The sequence below is a fragment of the Myotis lucifugus genome, unplaced genomic scaffold (genome assembly GCF_000147115.1).
Source record: "Myotis lucifugus unplaced genomic scaffold, Myoluc2.0 scaffold_1574, whole genome shotgun sequence".
Lineage (NCBI taxonomy): Eukaryota > Metazoa > Chordata > Mammalia > Chiroptera > Vespertilionidae > Myotis > Myotis lucifugus.
Genome location: NW_005872622.1, coordinates 32422 through 48631, shown reverse-complemented (window position 1 = coordinate 48631; position 16210 = coordinate 32422). Strand labels below are relative to the sequence as shown.

Sequence of the window (16210 nt, the reverse complement as noted above, 5' to 3'; positions counted from 1 at the left end):
TAACTGACTGACTGGTGTAACTGACTGGTGTAACTCACTGGTGTGATTTCCTGCAGTTTTGGCAAAAGGGTGGAATAAAGTCACCTACAAGCATAGATTTTGGATAAAAAACAAATACATTGTTTTACGTTGATTGCTGAACTCAGAAGAAGGAAAGAAAAATTCAAGGCTCAAGAAACAGTTGAACAGTGAAAACCAGAGAGGTGTCTCCCAGCTGGGGGGGTAGCAGAGGAGGAGGTGAGGGAAGAACACAGGTAGCCCACCTTTAGGCCCGGCCTCAGGGGCAGCCTGGAGCCCCGCTGCCCAGCAGGCTGGGGGAGAGCTCGCAGCTCTGCTCTCCGACCTGAAGCACCTGGAGCCGTCAGGGTGACTGACGTTGAATGCGCACTGTCTGTGGTCCAGCAGCTGTCTGGTGGAGAACATGACACCAAAGCTGCCTTGGTAACACCCCTCGGGCACCTCCTGGTCATGCCGGTCATGCCGGAGGTGGAGATGGCCCAGAGTTAGGTGCAGCAGGGGAGCAGGAAATAGCTAGCTGAGACGGGCCTTGACAGAGGGCGAGGCAGGGGGAAAGGCTGCGGACACCCCTGGGAGAGGGAGGGTGGCGCTGCCTCCCGCCTTCTGGGGGCCCTGGTATTCCTTCCGGTGCCTCAGCTGGCTCACTGGCTTTCCTCCCTTCTCACTGGATGTTGTGGGGGGTGGTGTAACCTTGTACAGAGTAGCAATGGATAGAGAGCCTTGGGGCCGGGAGGCGTGCTGCCATCAATCACCAGTGCCTCCGGGATAGCTCGGGCTCCCGTGCTAGCAGGGCTCCGGGTCAGGCCACACCGCACGCCCGTCCCGTCCAGGCTGAACAGGTGGAGGCTCCCTCTGTCCGGCCCTGCCGTGGACAACCCTGGGCACGCCCTGGAGCAGGTGTGGAGCGTGCTCCCTGCTGGGCTGGCTTCCTCCGCACGGAGCCAGCAGCTTTTCCTGTCCTTGCTGAGTGTTCGCTGAGCGAGCATATGGCCATTTGTCTACCTCGTCTCGTTAGGCATTTGACTTGTTTCCAATTTTTTATACTAAAGTTGCGATGAACATTTAAGCTTTTGTGTGAATACTGCCTGTTGTCAGTTTTCTTGAGTATTTACCTAGGAGAAGTGCTGGGTCATAGGTTAGTTGTTTGTTTAACTTCATGGGAAACGGTCAGTTTTTCAAAGCATATTATAATGTAGTCACAAACCTTGTATCAGCAATGTATGCGCGTCCTGGTCGCTCCACATCCTTGCTGCACTTGGAATTGTCTTTCTAATTTTAGCCCTTCTAGTGTGTAAGAAGTGGCACATCATGGTGATTTTAACTTGCATTTCTCTGATGATTAGTGATGTTGAACCTACTTTTTTGTTCTCACTGGCCATTTGTTTATCATCTCTTTGGAAGCGTCTGTTCAGTCTTTTGCCTGTCTTTGAGAGTGTTGGTGATTCACTTCTTTTTTTTTAAATTAAATCTTTATTGTTCAGATTATTACAGTTGTTCCTCTTTCCCCTCCCACCATAGCTCCCCTCCACCCGGTTCCCACCCCACCCTCCGCCCTCACCCCCCCACACTGTCCTCATCCATAGGTGTATGATTTTTGTCCAGTCTCTTCCCGCATCCCCCACACCCCTTCCCCCACCCCAAGAATAGTCAGTCCACTCTCTTTCTATGCCCCTGATTCTGTTATAATCACCAGTTTATTCTGTTCATCAGATTATTTATTCACTTGATTTTTAGATTCACTTGTTGATAGATATGTATTTGTTGTTCATAATTTGTATCTTTACCTTTTTCTTCTTCTTCCTCTTCTTACAGGATACCTTTCAGCATTTCATATAATACTGGTTTGGTGGTGATGAACTCCTTTAGCTTTTCCTTATCTGTGAAGCTCTTTATCTGACCTTCAATTCTGAATGATAGCTTTGCTGGATAAAGTAATCTTGGTTGTAGGTTCTTGGCATTCATCACTTTGAATATTTCTTGCCACTCCCTTCTGGCCTGCAAAGTTTCTGTTGAGAAATCAGCTGATAGTCATATGGGTACTCCCTTTTAGGTAACTGACTTTCTTTCTCTTGCTGCTTTTAAGATTCTCTCTTTGTCTTTTGCTCTTGGCATTTTAATTATGATGTGTCTTGGTGTGGTCCTCTTTGGATTCCTTTTGTTTGGGGTTCTCTGTGCTTCCTGGACCTGTAAGTCTATTTCTTTCACCAGGTAAGGGAAGTTTTCTGTCATTATTTCTTCAAATAGGTTTTTTTTTAATTTTTATTTTTTTAAATATTTTTTGAGAGGATTTAATGATTTGTTTTTTTTTTCAGATCTATTAAATCTTTATTGTTCAGATTATTACATTTGTTCCTCTTTTTTCCCCCCATAACTCCCCTCCACCCAGTTCCCACCCCACCCTCCTCCCTCACTCCCCACCCACTGTCCTCATCCATAGGTTCACGATTTTTGTCCAGTCTCTTCCCGCATCCCCCACACCCCTTTCCCCCAAGAATAGTCAGTACACTCCCTTTCTATGCCCCTGATCCTATCTAATAAAAGAGAAACATGGTAATTAGCCGTACCTCCGCTACCCTTCCCATTGGCTAATCAGGGTGATATGCAAATTAACTGCCAGCCAAGATGGCGGCCGGCAGCCAGGCAGCTTGAAGCTACCAGGAGGCTTGCTTGCTTCAGTGACGGAGGAAGCCTATGTTCCCCGCCTGTGGCTGCCGGCCTCTGAGCTTGTAGTTTGAAACATTGTTACAAATAGAGAAGCTGAATAAAACCCCAGAAACCTGCTTTCAGCCAGCCGGGCTTCAGCCAGCAGGACCGCAACATTGTTTCAATTATAGAACAAACGCAGATCCCTGCTTTCAGCCAGCCGGGATCTCAGAGCTGGAGTTGAAACAGTGTTTCGATTATAGAACCCAAACAAACCAGATACCTGCTTTCAGCAGCCAAGGCCTCCGAGCTGGAGCCAAGCCTCAGAGCTAAAGCTGGCCCAGAATTAAAAAAGAAAAAGAAAAAAAGGACAGGTTGGGAGCTTCAGTCACCCGCCAGCCTGAAAACAGCCCTCAGCTCCTCACCCAGACTGGCGAGGCACCCCAGTGGGGACCCCCACCCTGAAGGGGGTGTGACCAGATGCAAACAGCCATCATCCCCTCACCCAGCTGGCCAGGCACCCAAGTGGGACCCCCACCCTGATCCAGGACACCTTTCAGGGCAAACCAGCCGGCCCCCACCCCTGACCAGGCCTCTATCCTATATAATAAAAAGGTAATATGCCTCCCAGCACTGGGATCAGCGGAGCCGTGAGCCCTCCCAGGATCAGCGTGACAGGGGGCAGCGACCAAACCCCCTGATCACCCTGCGGCTCTGTGTGTGACAGGGGGCGGGGCCACAACCTCCCTATCCGCCCTGCTCTGTTTGTGACAGGGGAAGCGCCCCAACCCCCTGATCAGCCCTGCTCTGTGCCTGATAGGGAGGAGCTCCCCAACCCCCTGATCACCCTGCGCTCTGTGTGTGATAGGGAGGAGCTCCCCAACCCCCTGATCACCCTGCGGCTCTGTGTGTGACAGGGTGTGGCGCCCCAAAACCCCCCCCCCACACGGACCCTGCTCTGTGTGTGATGGGGTAGAGCCATAACCTCCCCATCGGCCCTGCCCTGAGTGTGACAGTGGCGGCGCTCCAACCCCCTGATCTACCCTGCTCTGTGTGTGACAGGGGGCAGTGCCCCAACTCCCCTATCGGTCCTACTCTGTGAGTGACAGGGGGGAGCTCCCCAACCCCCTGATCGACCCTGCTCTGTGCATGATAGGGGGGAGCTCCCCAACCCCCTGATCGACCCTGCTCTGTGCGTGACAGGGTACAGAGCCCCAACCCCTCTGATGGGCCCTGCTCTGTGAGTGACAGGGGGCAGCACCCCAACCCCCTTATTGGCCCTGCTCTGTGCGTGACAGGGAGTGGCACCACAACCTCCCCATCGACCCTGCCTTGAGTGTGACAGGGTGCGGTGCCCCAACCCCCCAATCGACCCTACCGTGAGCGTGACTGGGGGTGGCATCGCAACCTCCCGATCCGCCCTTCTCTGTGCATGACAGGGGGCGGCGCCCCAACTCCCCAATCAGCCCTGCTCTGAGCCCGACCAGCGGCTGCACCTAGGGATTGGGCCTGCCCTCTGCCACCTGGGAGCAGGCCTAAGCCAGCAGGTCATTATCTCCTGAGGGGTCCCATACTGCCAGAGGGCACAGGCCAGGCTGAGAGACCTCCCCTCCCCCCCAGAGTGCACAAATTTTTGTGCACCGGGCCTCTAGTTCTATTATAATCACTAGTTCATTCTGTTCATCAGATTATTCACTTGACTTTCAGATTCACTTGTTGATAGATGTGTATTTGTTGTTCAAAATTTGTATCTTTACCTTTTTCTTCTTCTTCCTCTTCTTACAGGATACCTTTCAGCATTTCATATAATACTGGTTTGGTGGTGATGAACTCCTTTAGCTTTTCCTTATCTGTGAAGCTCTTTATCTGACCTTCAATTCTGAATGATAGCTTTGCTGGATAAAGTAATCTTGGTTGTAGGTTCTCGGCATTCATCACTTTGAATATTTCTTGCCACTCCCTTCTGGCCTGCAAAGTTTCTGTTGAGAAATCAGCTGACATTCGTATGGGTACTCCCTTGTAGGTAATTGACTTTCTTTCTCTTGCTGCTTTTAGGATTTTCTCTTTGTCTTTTGCTCTTGGCATTTTAATTATGATGTGTCTTGGTGAGGTCCTCTTTGGATTCCTTTTGTTTGGGGTTCTCTGTGCTTCCTGGACTTGTAAGTCTATTTCTTTCACCAGGTAGGGGAAGTTCTCTGTCATTATTTCTTCAAATAGGTTTCCAATATCTTGCTCTCTCTCTTCTTCTGGCACCCCTATAATTCGGATGTTGGTACGCTTGAAGCTGTCCCAGAGGCTCCTTACACTATCTTCGTATTTTTGGATTCTTTTTTCATTTTGCTTTTCTGGTTGGGTGTTTTTTGCTTCTTCATATTTCAAATCGTTGACTTGATTCTTGCGATCCTCTAGTCTGCTGTTGGAGTCTGGATAATATTCTTTATTTCGGTCAGTGTATGCTTAATTTCTAGTTGGTTCTTTATCACAACATCGAGGGTCTCATTAGTTTTCTTGTAGATCTCATTAAGTTTATCGGCAGTTTCTAGAAAATTATTGAAAGACCTTAAAAGTGTGGTTTTAAACTCTATATCCAGTAGTTTGCTTTCCTCCATTTCTGTCATTTGTGTCCTGTTTCTTTGTCTCCGCATTTTTTATGCTTCCCTGTGTTAATACAGTGGTTTTCTGTGCTAAGTGTCCTCTAGGGCCCAGTGGTTCAGCCTCCCCAATTACCTGAGGAGGACACTCTTGGTGCACCCCCTTGTGGTCTTTGTGTACAGTCTTGTTGTAGTTAAGCCTTGATTGTTGTAGGTGTCACTGGGAGAAATTGGCCTCCAGGCCAATTGGCTGTGAGAATCAGCTGTGTCTGCAGTGGGAGAACTTCTGTGCTGGAGACACCCCTCTGGGGCAAGACTTGCTTCAATGGGGCTTTGGTGCTCACTGAGTCTGTCCCCTGAGTGTGTCCCTTATGTTTCCACAGAGCTGCAAACTGGATGGTCCCATTCTGACCTCTGGGCTTCCTGGCTCCTGGATCTCTAGGGAGGTGCTAATCTAGCCTTTGCCTGAGGCTATCCAGCAAAAGCCTCCCTGCCGGGCTTGGGTGGGGCGGGTCCCACAGGATCAACTGGGCAGGGCTAGCAGTTATGGCTGCTCTCAGTCCTGCCCTCAGGGGCTTTGCTTCTCAATGTCCCGGTAATCGCTGCAAGCCCCTCGGAGAGAAAGCTGCCCTCGAGTTCCGACTGATGCCAGACAGTCCTGCTTCTCTCCTATGAGTCTGGGTCCCTAGAGACTCGCCCGGAACTGGAGCTCAGAGCCTGAGACTCCCTCCCGATTGAAAACGACAACCGCGCCCTCAGCCGCCAGCCTGCTCCGCATGCACCTCCGCACCTTAGTATTTTACTTCTGCACTGCGCCTCCTCTGAGTCTCGGTATGCTTTTCTCTTTCTTTCTAGTTGTAGAATTTCCACTCAGCCAGCCTTCCTGTGGTTCTGGCTGATGTCCGTTCCGTCCTTTAGTTGTATTTTTGAAGTGGTTGTGCGAGGCAGCAATCTCCGGTATTTACCTATGCTGCCATCTTGGTTTCTCCTCAAATAGGTTTTCAATATCTTGCTCTCTCTCTTCTTCTGGCACCCCTATAATTCAGATGTTGGTACGCTTGAAGCTGTCCCAGAGGCTCCTTACACTATCTTCATATTTTTGGATTCTTTTTCATCTTGCTTTTCCGGTTGGGTGTTTTTTGCTTCTTTGTATTTCAAAGCTTTGACTTGATTCTTGCGATCCTCTAGTCTGCTGTTGGAACTCTGCATAATCTCCTTTATTTCAGTCAGTGTATGCTTAATTTCTAGTTGGTCCTTTTTCATAACCTCGAGGGTCTCACTAGATTTCTTGAGGGTCTCACTACATTTATCGGTGGTCTCACCAGACTTTTTGAGGGTCTTACTAAATTTATCGGCGGTTTCTAGAAAGTTCTTGAAAAACCTTAAAAGTGTGGTTTTAAACTCTATATCCAGTAGTTTGCTTTCCTCCATTTCTGTCATTTGTGTCCTGTTTCTTTGTCTCCGCATTTTTTATGCTTCCCTGTGTTGATACAGTGGCTTCCTGTGCTAGGTGTCCTATAGGGCCCAGTGGCTCAGCCTCCCCAATTACCTGAGGTAGACATTCTTGGTGCACCCCCTTGTGGGCTTTGTGTACAGTCTTGTTGTAGTTAAGCCTTGATTGTTGTAGGTATCACTGGGAGGAATTGGCCTCCAGGCCAATTGGCTGGGAGAATCAGCTGTGTCTACAGTGGGAGAACTTCTGTGCTGGAGACACCCCTCTGGGGCAAGACTTGCTTCAGTGGGACTTTGGTGCTCACTGAGTTTGCCCCCTGAGTGTGTCCTTTACGGATCCGAGGAGCTGCAATCTGGATTGTCCCACTCTGACCACCAGGCACACTGGCTCCTGGATCTCTAAGGATGTGCTAATCTAGCCTCTGCCTGAGGCTACCCAGCAGGAGCTCAGCTGTGAAGCAATGAGAGTTGCCTTGGGGCCTTGGGCTAGCTGCAGTTTGTTAGGTAATTTTCAGATTGCAAAGGGCCAGGCCTTTCATATGCAAAAGCCGGCGCACAGAGCTTGGGCGGGGCGGGTGTCCCAGGGGATCAACAGGGCGGAGCAAGCAGCTATGGCTGCCCTCAGTCCTGCCCTCAGAGGCCCCGCTTCTCAGTGTCCCGGCAATCACTGCCAGCACCTCCGAGAGAAAGCCGCCCTCGAGTTCCGACAGATGCCAGACAGTCCAGTTTCTCCCGTATGAGTCTGGGTCCCCAGAGACTCGCCCGCCAGCCCTCTCCGCATGCGCCTCCGTACCTCTGTATTTTACTTCTGCACCGCACCTCCTCTGAGTCTCGGTATGCTTTTCTCTTTCCTTCTAGTTGTAGAGTTTCCACTCAGCCAGCCTTCCTGTGGTTCTGGATAATGTCCATTTTGTCTTTTAGTTGTATTTTTGAAGTGGTTGTGGGTGGCAGCAATTTCCGGTGTTTACCTATGCCGCCATCTTGGTTTCCTCCGGTGATTCACTTCTTATTACTGTGCTGCAGGAGTGCTTTATTTTGAATGCAAAGCCTTTGTCAGGTACACTTACTGCTAGTGTTTTCTCGGAGTTTGAAGTTTGTGTTTCCATGTTATCTTTTGAAGAACATCGCTAATGTTGATTGAAGTCCAATTATAATTTTTCTATGATTAGTGCTTTTTGTGTGCTAAGGAATTTTGCCTTTTTCCTGTATTTTCTTTTTTAAAAAAATTTATCTTTATTGTTGAAAGTATTACAGATGTGTGTGTGTGTGTGTGTGTGCCCCCCGCCATGGACTCCCTCTACCCCACTCCCGCCCCCAGGCCTTCCCCGCACTATTGTCTGTCCATGGGCTGTGCATCTATGCGTAGAAGCTCATTGTTCAGTCTCTTCCGCCCCGGAAGTTGCATTGCATTTGCTGTGCGACGCATCCCAAGTGCCCTCCCGTCTGGTGTGCAGCATGCGGAGACCCACACAGGTGCCCCCTGACTGACACTCCCTTTCCCCATGGAACTGCCTTGGTCACAATGTCAGAAATCTGTGTGGCAGGGGGATTCTGTCTCCCTGTGCTGCTGGCCTCCCTCGGAGGAGCTGAGTTCAGGCTGACTTCAGAGAGCGAGTCCCTCCACCCACACGACCTTCCCTCCCCAGGGGCCCAGGTGGACCAGTCCGTGTTTGAGGAGCTCATCCAGGAGCAGCTGCCGGAGCTGGCGGAGCGCCTACGCGACCCCTCGGCCCTGGCGTCCCTGTCGCTCTCCTGGTTCCTGACGCTCTTCCTCAGCATCATGCCCCTGGAGAGCGCCGTGCACGTGGTCGACTGCTTCTTCTACGACGGCATCAAGGTCGTCTTCCAGCTGGGGCTGGCCGTGCTGGAGGCCAACGCCCGGGCCCTGTGCAGCAGCCGGGACGACGGCCAGGCCCTCGTGCTCCTCAGCAGGTGCGCCTGGCTGCGGGCTGTGCTGTGCAGGACGAGGTGGGCAGGGGCTATGTCTGGAGGCTCCTGCCCCTCAGCCATTTGCCCCAGGTGTCCCCGCCTCCCCTCCCTCTTCTTGGCCAAGCGGGAGTCTGGCCTGCCGAGAAAGGGCCTCTGGCTTTCCTCAGAGGAGATTCAAAAGTCTGGAGTGTAGATGGAACCTAGTGGCCTGACTGGGCCGCGGGCGGGGGAGGGGCGCCGGGGTGCCCGGAGCTGAGGGGAGTGGGCTGGCAGGTCCCTTTCGAAAGCTGTGGAGCCTGAGCACCTGTGCACGGATCCTGTGCGGTCACCAGAGAGCGCACAGCCTGCGACCAGAGAGCCCAGTCGGCAGGTCTGGCTCAGGCTGCCTTTCCTGCCCCTGAGCGGCACTGGGGCTGCCCTGCCCTCTCCCGGGTCAGGGAAATGAGCTGTGGCCGGTGCTGAGCCACATCTCAGGCCTGTGACCGGCGAGGGCAGCTGGCTCACCGTGGGGCTGTGCTCAGGTTTCTAGATCACATCAAGAATGAGGACAGCCCTGGGCCCCCCATGGGCAGCCACCACGCCTTTGTCTCCGAGGACCAGGAGCCCCCTCCAGTGACAGACATTGGGGACCTGATCCGCGACTCCTATGAGGTAGCGGGGCCCTGCCTGTCCCGCCGCCCGCAGGCACCGCTGGGGAGATGGGACGGGCTGCAGGGGCGGCGGGGCTGTGCCCTCGTGCCCAGGAGGGACCCTCTCCCTGCAGAAGTTCGGGCACCAGTCGGTGGGGCAGATTGAACGCATGCGCTGCAGGCACAGGATCCGGGTCCTCCAGGGCCATGAGGGCACCACCAAGCAGAACGTGGTGAGTGAAGCCTCCTCCATGGGGCGGGGCGGGGGGCGGGGGGGCCTGGGGCCCCCTGTTGGCCTCCAGCAGGAATACCAACCAGCTTTCTGCCCTGGCCCATGGCACGGTTGGTTGGAGCTGTCAGCCGATGAACTCAAAGGTGGTGGGTTCGATTCCCAGTCAGGCACATATCAGGTTAAGGGTTCAATCCCTAGTTGGGGCGCTTATAGGAGGCAACTGATCAATCAGAAACATCACATTGCTGTTTCTCTCTCTCAAATTGATAACCATGTTTTGGGGTGAGGATTAAAAAAGGGTGCCAGCTTTTCCCCGTTGAATTAAGACCTTCATAGAGGTGGCGTGGTGAGCATCGGCATGGGTTTTAGTCAGACAGATGGGAGCAGAGGGCCCGCTGGAGCCTCAGTCCCTCTGTGGAATGAGGACAGTGGCGCGGTGTGGGCCGGAGGAGGCGGCACACAGACATCCAGGCCCTGGCCTGCGTGCTCCTGGACCGCCCGCCCCGCCGTCCAGCCAGGCCAGGGTTGAACTCCACAAGAAGGTCACCTTGGCCAGAGGCCTGTGTGTCTGGAAGGGGCGGGGCGGGGGGCAGACCCCACTCACGCCTTCGCTGTCTGCTCTCCTGCAGCTCCGCGTGGTCAGCCCTGAAGTCTCGTTCCCCTTTGGCGACCTCGAGGAGCTCTATGACTTGTTCAAGGTGCAGGTCCGGGAAGGGGAGGGAGAAGCCAGGCCCGGCCACTGTGGTCAGCCTGCCCGGGTGGCGTGTGGGAGCTGACCTGGGACAGCAGAGGCTGTGGCCACCCTGCCTGCTGTCGACCTGCCCTGCCCCCCCCCCTGCCCGCCCCTACCCTCGCTGCTGCTTTTCTACACCAGGTTCCCGGTCCCATCAGATGGGACAGGGGCCCACAGAGACCATCGCTTCATATACGTTTTCATTATTTATAATTCTCACATGTTCCTAAACATCTACACCTATTCCTATATTTATGTGGTTGGTATGCATGCCACATACTCTTAATATTTTTTAAATAACTTTATAATCTATCGTATTTGTAATAATATGCTAAACCATGTTTCTACTATTTGGTTATTTAGGTAGATTCTCAGGTGTTGCTACCTATGCTACAAAGAACATTTTTTTTTTGTTAAATATGTTTTTTATTGATTTGAGAGAGAGAGGAAGGGAGAGGGAGAGAGAGAGAGAATCATTGATGGCTGCCTTCTGCACACCCCCCACCGGGGCTCGAGCTCGCACCCCGCACATGTAGTGGGGGTTCTGCACACCGTCCCCCACGAACATCACCTGTTTTCAAGTCTCACCGTTTTTCCTGCTTCAGGAAGAGGAAATACGAAGTCAGAGGTGACTGGGTGTCCCAAGTCCTCTAACTTCGAGGAGAAGCAGGGACACGTGAAGCGGGAAGCGACCGTGCGCTTCAGCATCTACAGTCGTTCATCTATTCAGGGTCAACTATTCTCAATTTGGGAGAATACGTGACGTCACAAATCTGGATTTATGTAATGTAAACGATTGCTTTAAATTCACATTTCACTAAGTACTAGTCATGTCATTCATCTTTAAAGAGTTTTAAAGGAGGTAGAGCTGACTGTTTCTTGTTTCTTGTTTCCATATTTCCTGTGAATGATGTGACTGGTACTTAATGAAATTCATTTTCATATTAGCCCTGTAAGTCTTTCATTTTTGTAAGACTAAATACAAATAGAAACTTAAAATAACTTTGAAAATGTACCTCCAAAGGAAATGCCAGTGGAATAGTGTCATGTCACGGTGCCCAGTTCTGTTGCACAACCTGGTGCCTCCTTTGTCCCACCAGCCTTCCTTCAAAGCCCAGGTCAGCATCCTGCTCCGCAAGCAGCCCTCTCAGCGGTCCGTTCTCCCCGCGTCTGACCTGAATGTCCTTGGCTTTCAGCCAGACTTCTCACGTTTCAATGCTTGATCTTCTCTGGTTGGATTTTGCATGCACCTCTTGTCTTTTGAGTCAGACTTTTATTTTGTTGAGGGAAAGGCCTTGAGGAGGCGGGTTCAGGAGCCCTTACTCAGCATCATGGATGGCACCTCCCTGAGCCTGGGAGGTGCAGGTGCGACCATTGTGTCTGTTAACAAGAGTCAGCTCTGATTGCCATCTTTACATACTGTTTCCTATTGAAGACGAACCGTGTGGTTGGTACTTAATGAAATCTATTTTTTTTAAACATTTTTATTTTTATTTATTTTTTTAAAATATATTTTATTGATTTTTTACAGAGAGGAAGGGAGAGAGAGAGAGAGAGAGAAACATCGATGAGAGAGAAACATCGATCAGCTGCCTCCTGCACATCTACTGGGGATGTGTCCGCAACCCAGGTACATGCCCTTGACCGGAATCGAACCCAGGACCCTTCAGTCCGCAGGCCGACGCTCTATCCACTGAGCCAAACTGGTTTCGGCATGAAATCTATTTTTATTGTTAGGTTGAAGCAATCTTTTAATCCCCTAAGGCAGTGGTCAGCAAACTGCGGCTTTCGAGCCACATTCGGCTCTTTGGCCCCTTGAGCGTGGCTCTTCCACAAAATACTGACTTCTGCGCATGGGCCACGAAGTCTCAGTCGCACTGTACGTGCGCGCCCGCAGGTGGTATTTTGTGGAAGAGCCACACTGGGCTGGGCTGTGGGCCGTATTTTGCGCCATGGGGTCTCGGCAGCGTCGGCTGCGATTTGGTGGGCTGTGGCTCCGGGGTGGTGGCAGGGCCTGTGTGCCACTTGGGGGAAGCCAAGTGTTGCTTTGTCGGCGCCCGGTCTGTGGTAATGTTTCTTTGTAAATGGCCAAGTGGGTATCACTGTGGCTCCTGTGTTGAGCGTCTGCCCCCTGATGGTCAGTGCATGTCATAGTGACCAGTCGTATGGTTGGAGGGACACTTAGCATATTAGCCTTTTATATATATACTAGGGGCCCAGTGCACAAAAAAATTTGTGCACTCGGGGGGGAGGAGGGGTCCCTCACCTCAGCCCGGCCTGTGCCCTCTCGCAGTCTGGGACCCCTCGGGAGATAACGACCTGCTGGCTTAGGCCTGCTCTCGGGTGGCAGAGGGCAGGCCCAATCCCTAGGTGCAGCCCCTGGTTGGGCTCAGAGCAGGGCCGATTGGGGAGTTGGGGCGCTGCCACCTGTCATGCACAGAGAAGGGCGGATCGGGAGGTTGCGATGCCACCCCTAGTCACGCTCAGGGTAGAGCCGATTGGGGGTTTGGGGCACCATCCTCTGTCACACTCAAGGCAGGGTCGATGGGGAGGTTGCAGCGCCACCCCCTGTCACGCACAGAGCAGGGCCGATCAGGGGGTTGGGGCGCTGCCCCCTGTCACTCACAGAGCAGGGCCCATCAGGGGGGTTGGGGCTCCGTACCCTGTCACGCACAGAGCAGGGCCCATCAGGGGGGTTGGGTGCCGCCACTGTCACACACAGAGTAGGGCCGATAGGGAGGGTTATGGCTCTACCCCGTCACACACAGAGCAGGGCCTGTTGGGGGGGGAGGGGGGTTGGGGCGCCGCACCCTGTCACACAGAGCAGGGCCGATCAGGGGGTTAGGGCGCTGCACCCTGTCACACACAGAGCCGCAGGGTAATCGGGATTGGGGAGCTCCCCCCTATCAGGCACAGAGCAGGGCCAATCAGGGGGTTGGGGCGCTTTCCCCTGTCACGAACAGAGCAGGGCGGATAGGGAGGTTGTGGCCCCGCCCCCTGTCACACAAAGAGCCGCAGGGTGATCAGGGGGTTTGGTCGCTGCCCCCTGTCACACTGATCCCAGTGCCGGGAGGCCTCGCGGCTCTGCTGATCCCGGTGCTAGGAGGCATATTACCCTTTTACTATATAGGACAGAGGCCTGGTGCATGGGTGGGGGCCAGCTGGTTTGCCCTGAAGGGTGTCCTGGGTCAGGGTGGGGGTCCCCACTGGGGTGCCTGGCCAGCCTGGATGAGGGGTTGATGGCTGTTTGCATCTGGTCACACCCCCTTTAGGGTGGGGGTCCCCACTGGGGTGCCTGGCCAGTCTGGGTGAGGGGCTGAGGGCCGTTTTCAGTCTGGCGGGTGACTGAAGCTCCCAACCTGTCCTTTTTTTCTTTTTCTTTTTTTTATTCTGAGCCAGCTTTAGCTCTGAGGCTTGGCTCCAGCTCTGAGGCCTCGGCTGCTGAAAGCAGGTATCTGGTTTGTTTGAGTTCTATAATTGAAACACTGTTTCAACTCCAGCTCTGAGATCCCGGCTGGCTGAAAGCAGGTTTCTGGGGTTTTTTTTAGCTTCTATATTTGTAACAATGTTTCAAACTGCAAGCTCAGAAGCCGGCAGCCGCAGGCGGGGAATGTTGGCTTCCTCCGTCACTGAAGCAAGCAAGCCTCCTGTTAGCTTTAATCTGCCTGGCTGCCGGCCGCCATCTTGGTTGGCAGTTAATTTGCATATCACCCTGATTAGCCAATGGGAAGGGTAGCGGAGGTACGGCTAATTACCATGTTTCTCTATTAGATAGGACTAGAGGCCCGGTGCACAAAAATTTGTGTGCTGGGGGGTGGGGGGGGAGTCCCTCAGCCCGGCCTGCACGCATTTGCAGTCCAGGACCCCTTGGGGGATGTCCACCTGTCAACTTAGGCCCACTTCCTGGGGGATCAGGCCTAAGCTTGCAGTCAGACATCCTTCTGGCAGCCAGGGAGCCCTCGGGGGATGTCCGACTGAAGGCTTAGGCCTCCAAGGGATCGGGCCTAAACCATTAGTTGGAGATTCTTAGTGCTGCCACGGAGGTGGGAGAGGCTCCTGCCACCACCTCTGCACTGGCCAACCATGAGCCAGCTTCTGGCTGAGCGGCACTCCCCATATGGAAGTGCACTGACCACCAGGGGGCAGCTCCTGCATCGAGCGTCTGCCCCATGATGGCCAGTGCGCATCATAGCAACCGGCCATTCTGCCGTTCAGTCAATGTGCATATTAGCCTTTTATTATTATTATATAGGATGTCCCTATTTCCCCCCTTTTGCCCCCTCTAACCAGCTCTTGCCCCCCACTTCTCTCTGGCCATCACCATACTGTTGTCTGTGTCCATGGGTTGTGCATATATTTTCTTTGGCTAATCCCTTCTTTAAATTCACTTCTTTAAATTTTTATTTTTAGATAAGTGCTTATAACTGCCCTATTATATATTTTCTATTATATCATCTAGAATTAAGATATTTTTTAATTGAACTCTTGTAAATTTTAGCACAATTTAATAAATTATGCTAAAAGCAATTAGGAGATTTTTCATGTAATGCAGATACATTTCAATTAATATTTTATTAATTTTTAATTTTTTAATATTTTAATTTGAAATAATCTCATACATGTAAAAAAACTATAAAATACTACATCATATTATATATACCCTTCACCCAATTTCTTAGGTGTTAATAATTTAAACATAACCATTATACAACTAACAAAATTTGGAATATATTTTTCTTATAATCTCTTTAATGTTACTTAATCCACTTACTTTGTTTTTGTTAATCTTCACCCAAGGATATTTTTCCATTGAATTTTAGAGAGAGTGAAGGGAAAGGGAGAGACACATTGATTGGTTGCCTCCTGCACATGCTCTGATAGGGACTGGGGATCAGGCCAGCAACTGAGGTACATGCCCTTGACTGAAATCGAACCTGGGACCCTGCAGTCCATGGGCTAATGCTCTATCCACTGAGCAAAACAGGCTGCAGCTTAATTCATTTACTTTTAATCTATATGTGTCTTTATATTTAAAGTGGGTTTTGTTTTTTATTCACCCTCATAATTTGTCTTTTAGTTGGTGCATTTATGCCACTGACTTTCAGAGTGCTTACTGATAGAGTTACTACCATATCAGGCGGCTTCTGGGGCTTCTGGAGCCGGCCAGTGGCCCGGGATCGGATCCATCGTGGGCAGCGGGCAGGCGGCTTCTGGGGTCGCCCACGGGGGCCTGGATGGTGGCTCTCGCTGGCGGCTCCCGCTGTCCTGCCCTGCCTGCAGTATGCAAATTAGTCGGCATCTTTGTTGGCAGTTAATTTGCATATCTCGCTGATTAGCCAATGGGAGGTGTAGTGAAGGTACGGTCAATTACCATGTTTGTCTATTATTAGGATAGATGATTGATATGAACAGGCATACAGAATGACTCGACTCACACGCATTGGGAAGGGATCACCACAATAAGTTTAGTTAACACCTTCTTCTCATAGGAACACACACACAAAAGAAAACAATGTGTTTTCCCTTGTGATGAGAACTTTTAGGATCTATTCTCTTAGCAACTTTCAAATATACACACACAGTGCTATCCAGTCTCCAAGCGGTAACTACATCCCAGTGCTCACTTAGAACTGAAAGTGTGCCTCTGACCCTCACCAACTGCCCCGCTGCCCCCACTGCCCCCCACCAGTACCACAAACCTGAGCTCTTTTCTGTGGCTTTGTGTTTTTGTTGTTCATTGTTGCTTTTATTTTTTAGATTTCACATATGAGTGAGATCATATGGTATTTGTCTTTCTCTGTCTGACTTACTTCACTTGGCATAGTATCATCTAGGTCAGGGGTGGGCAAACTTTTTGACTCGAGGGCCACAATGGGTTCTTAAACTGGACCGGAGGGCCGGAACAAAAGCATGGATGGAGTGTTTGTGTGAACTCATATAAATTCAAAGTAAACATCATTACATAAAAGGGTACGGTCTTTTT

General features: G+C 51.5%; 1 protein-coding gene across 1 annotated transcript in view; it reads left to right on the top strand.

Moving 5' to 3' along the window:
• The window catches only part of TBC1D8 (TBC1 domain family member 8), a gene marked incomplete at its 5' end in the record, with an annotated part of 33167 nt that overhangs the window by 3199 nt on the left and 13758 nt on the right, over window positions 1-16210 (top strand). Inside the window, 4 exons of the mRNA XM_006107919.3 lie at window positions 8351-8636; window positions 9155-9284; window positions 9397-9495; window positions 10124-10192. Of these exons, the coding sequence (XP_006107981.3) occupies window positions 8351-8636; window positions 9155-9284; window positions 9397-9495; window positions 10124-10192 (584 nt within the window). The remainder of the gene's footprint in view (window positions 1-8350; window positions 8637-9154; window positions 9285-9396; window positions 9496-10123; window positions 10193-16210) is intronic.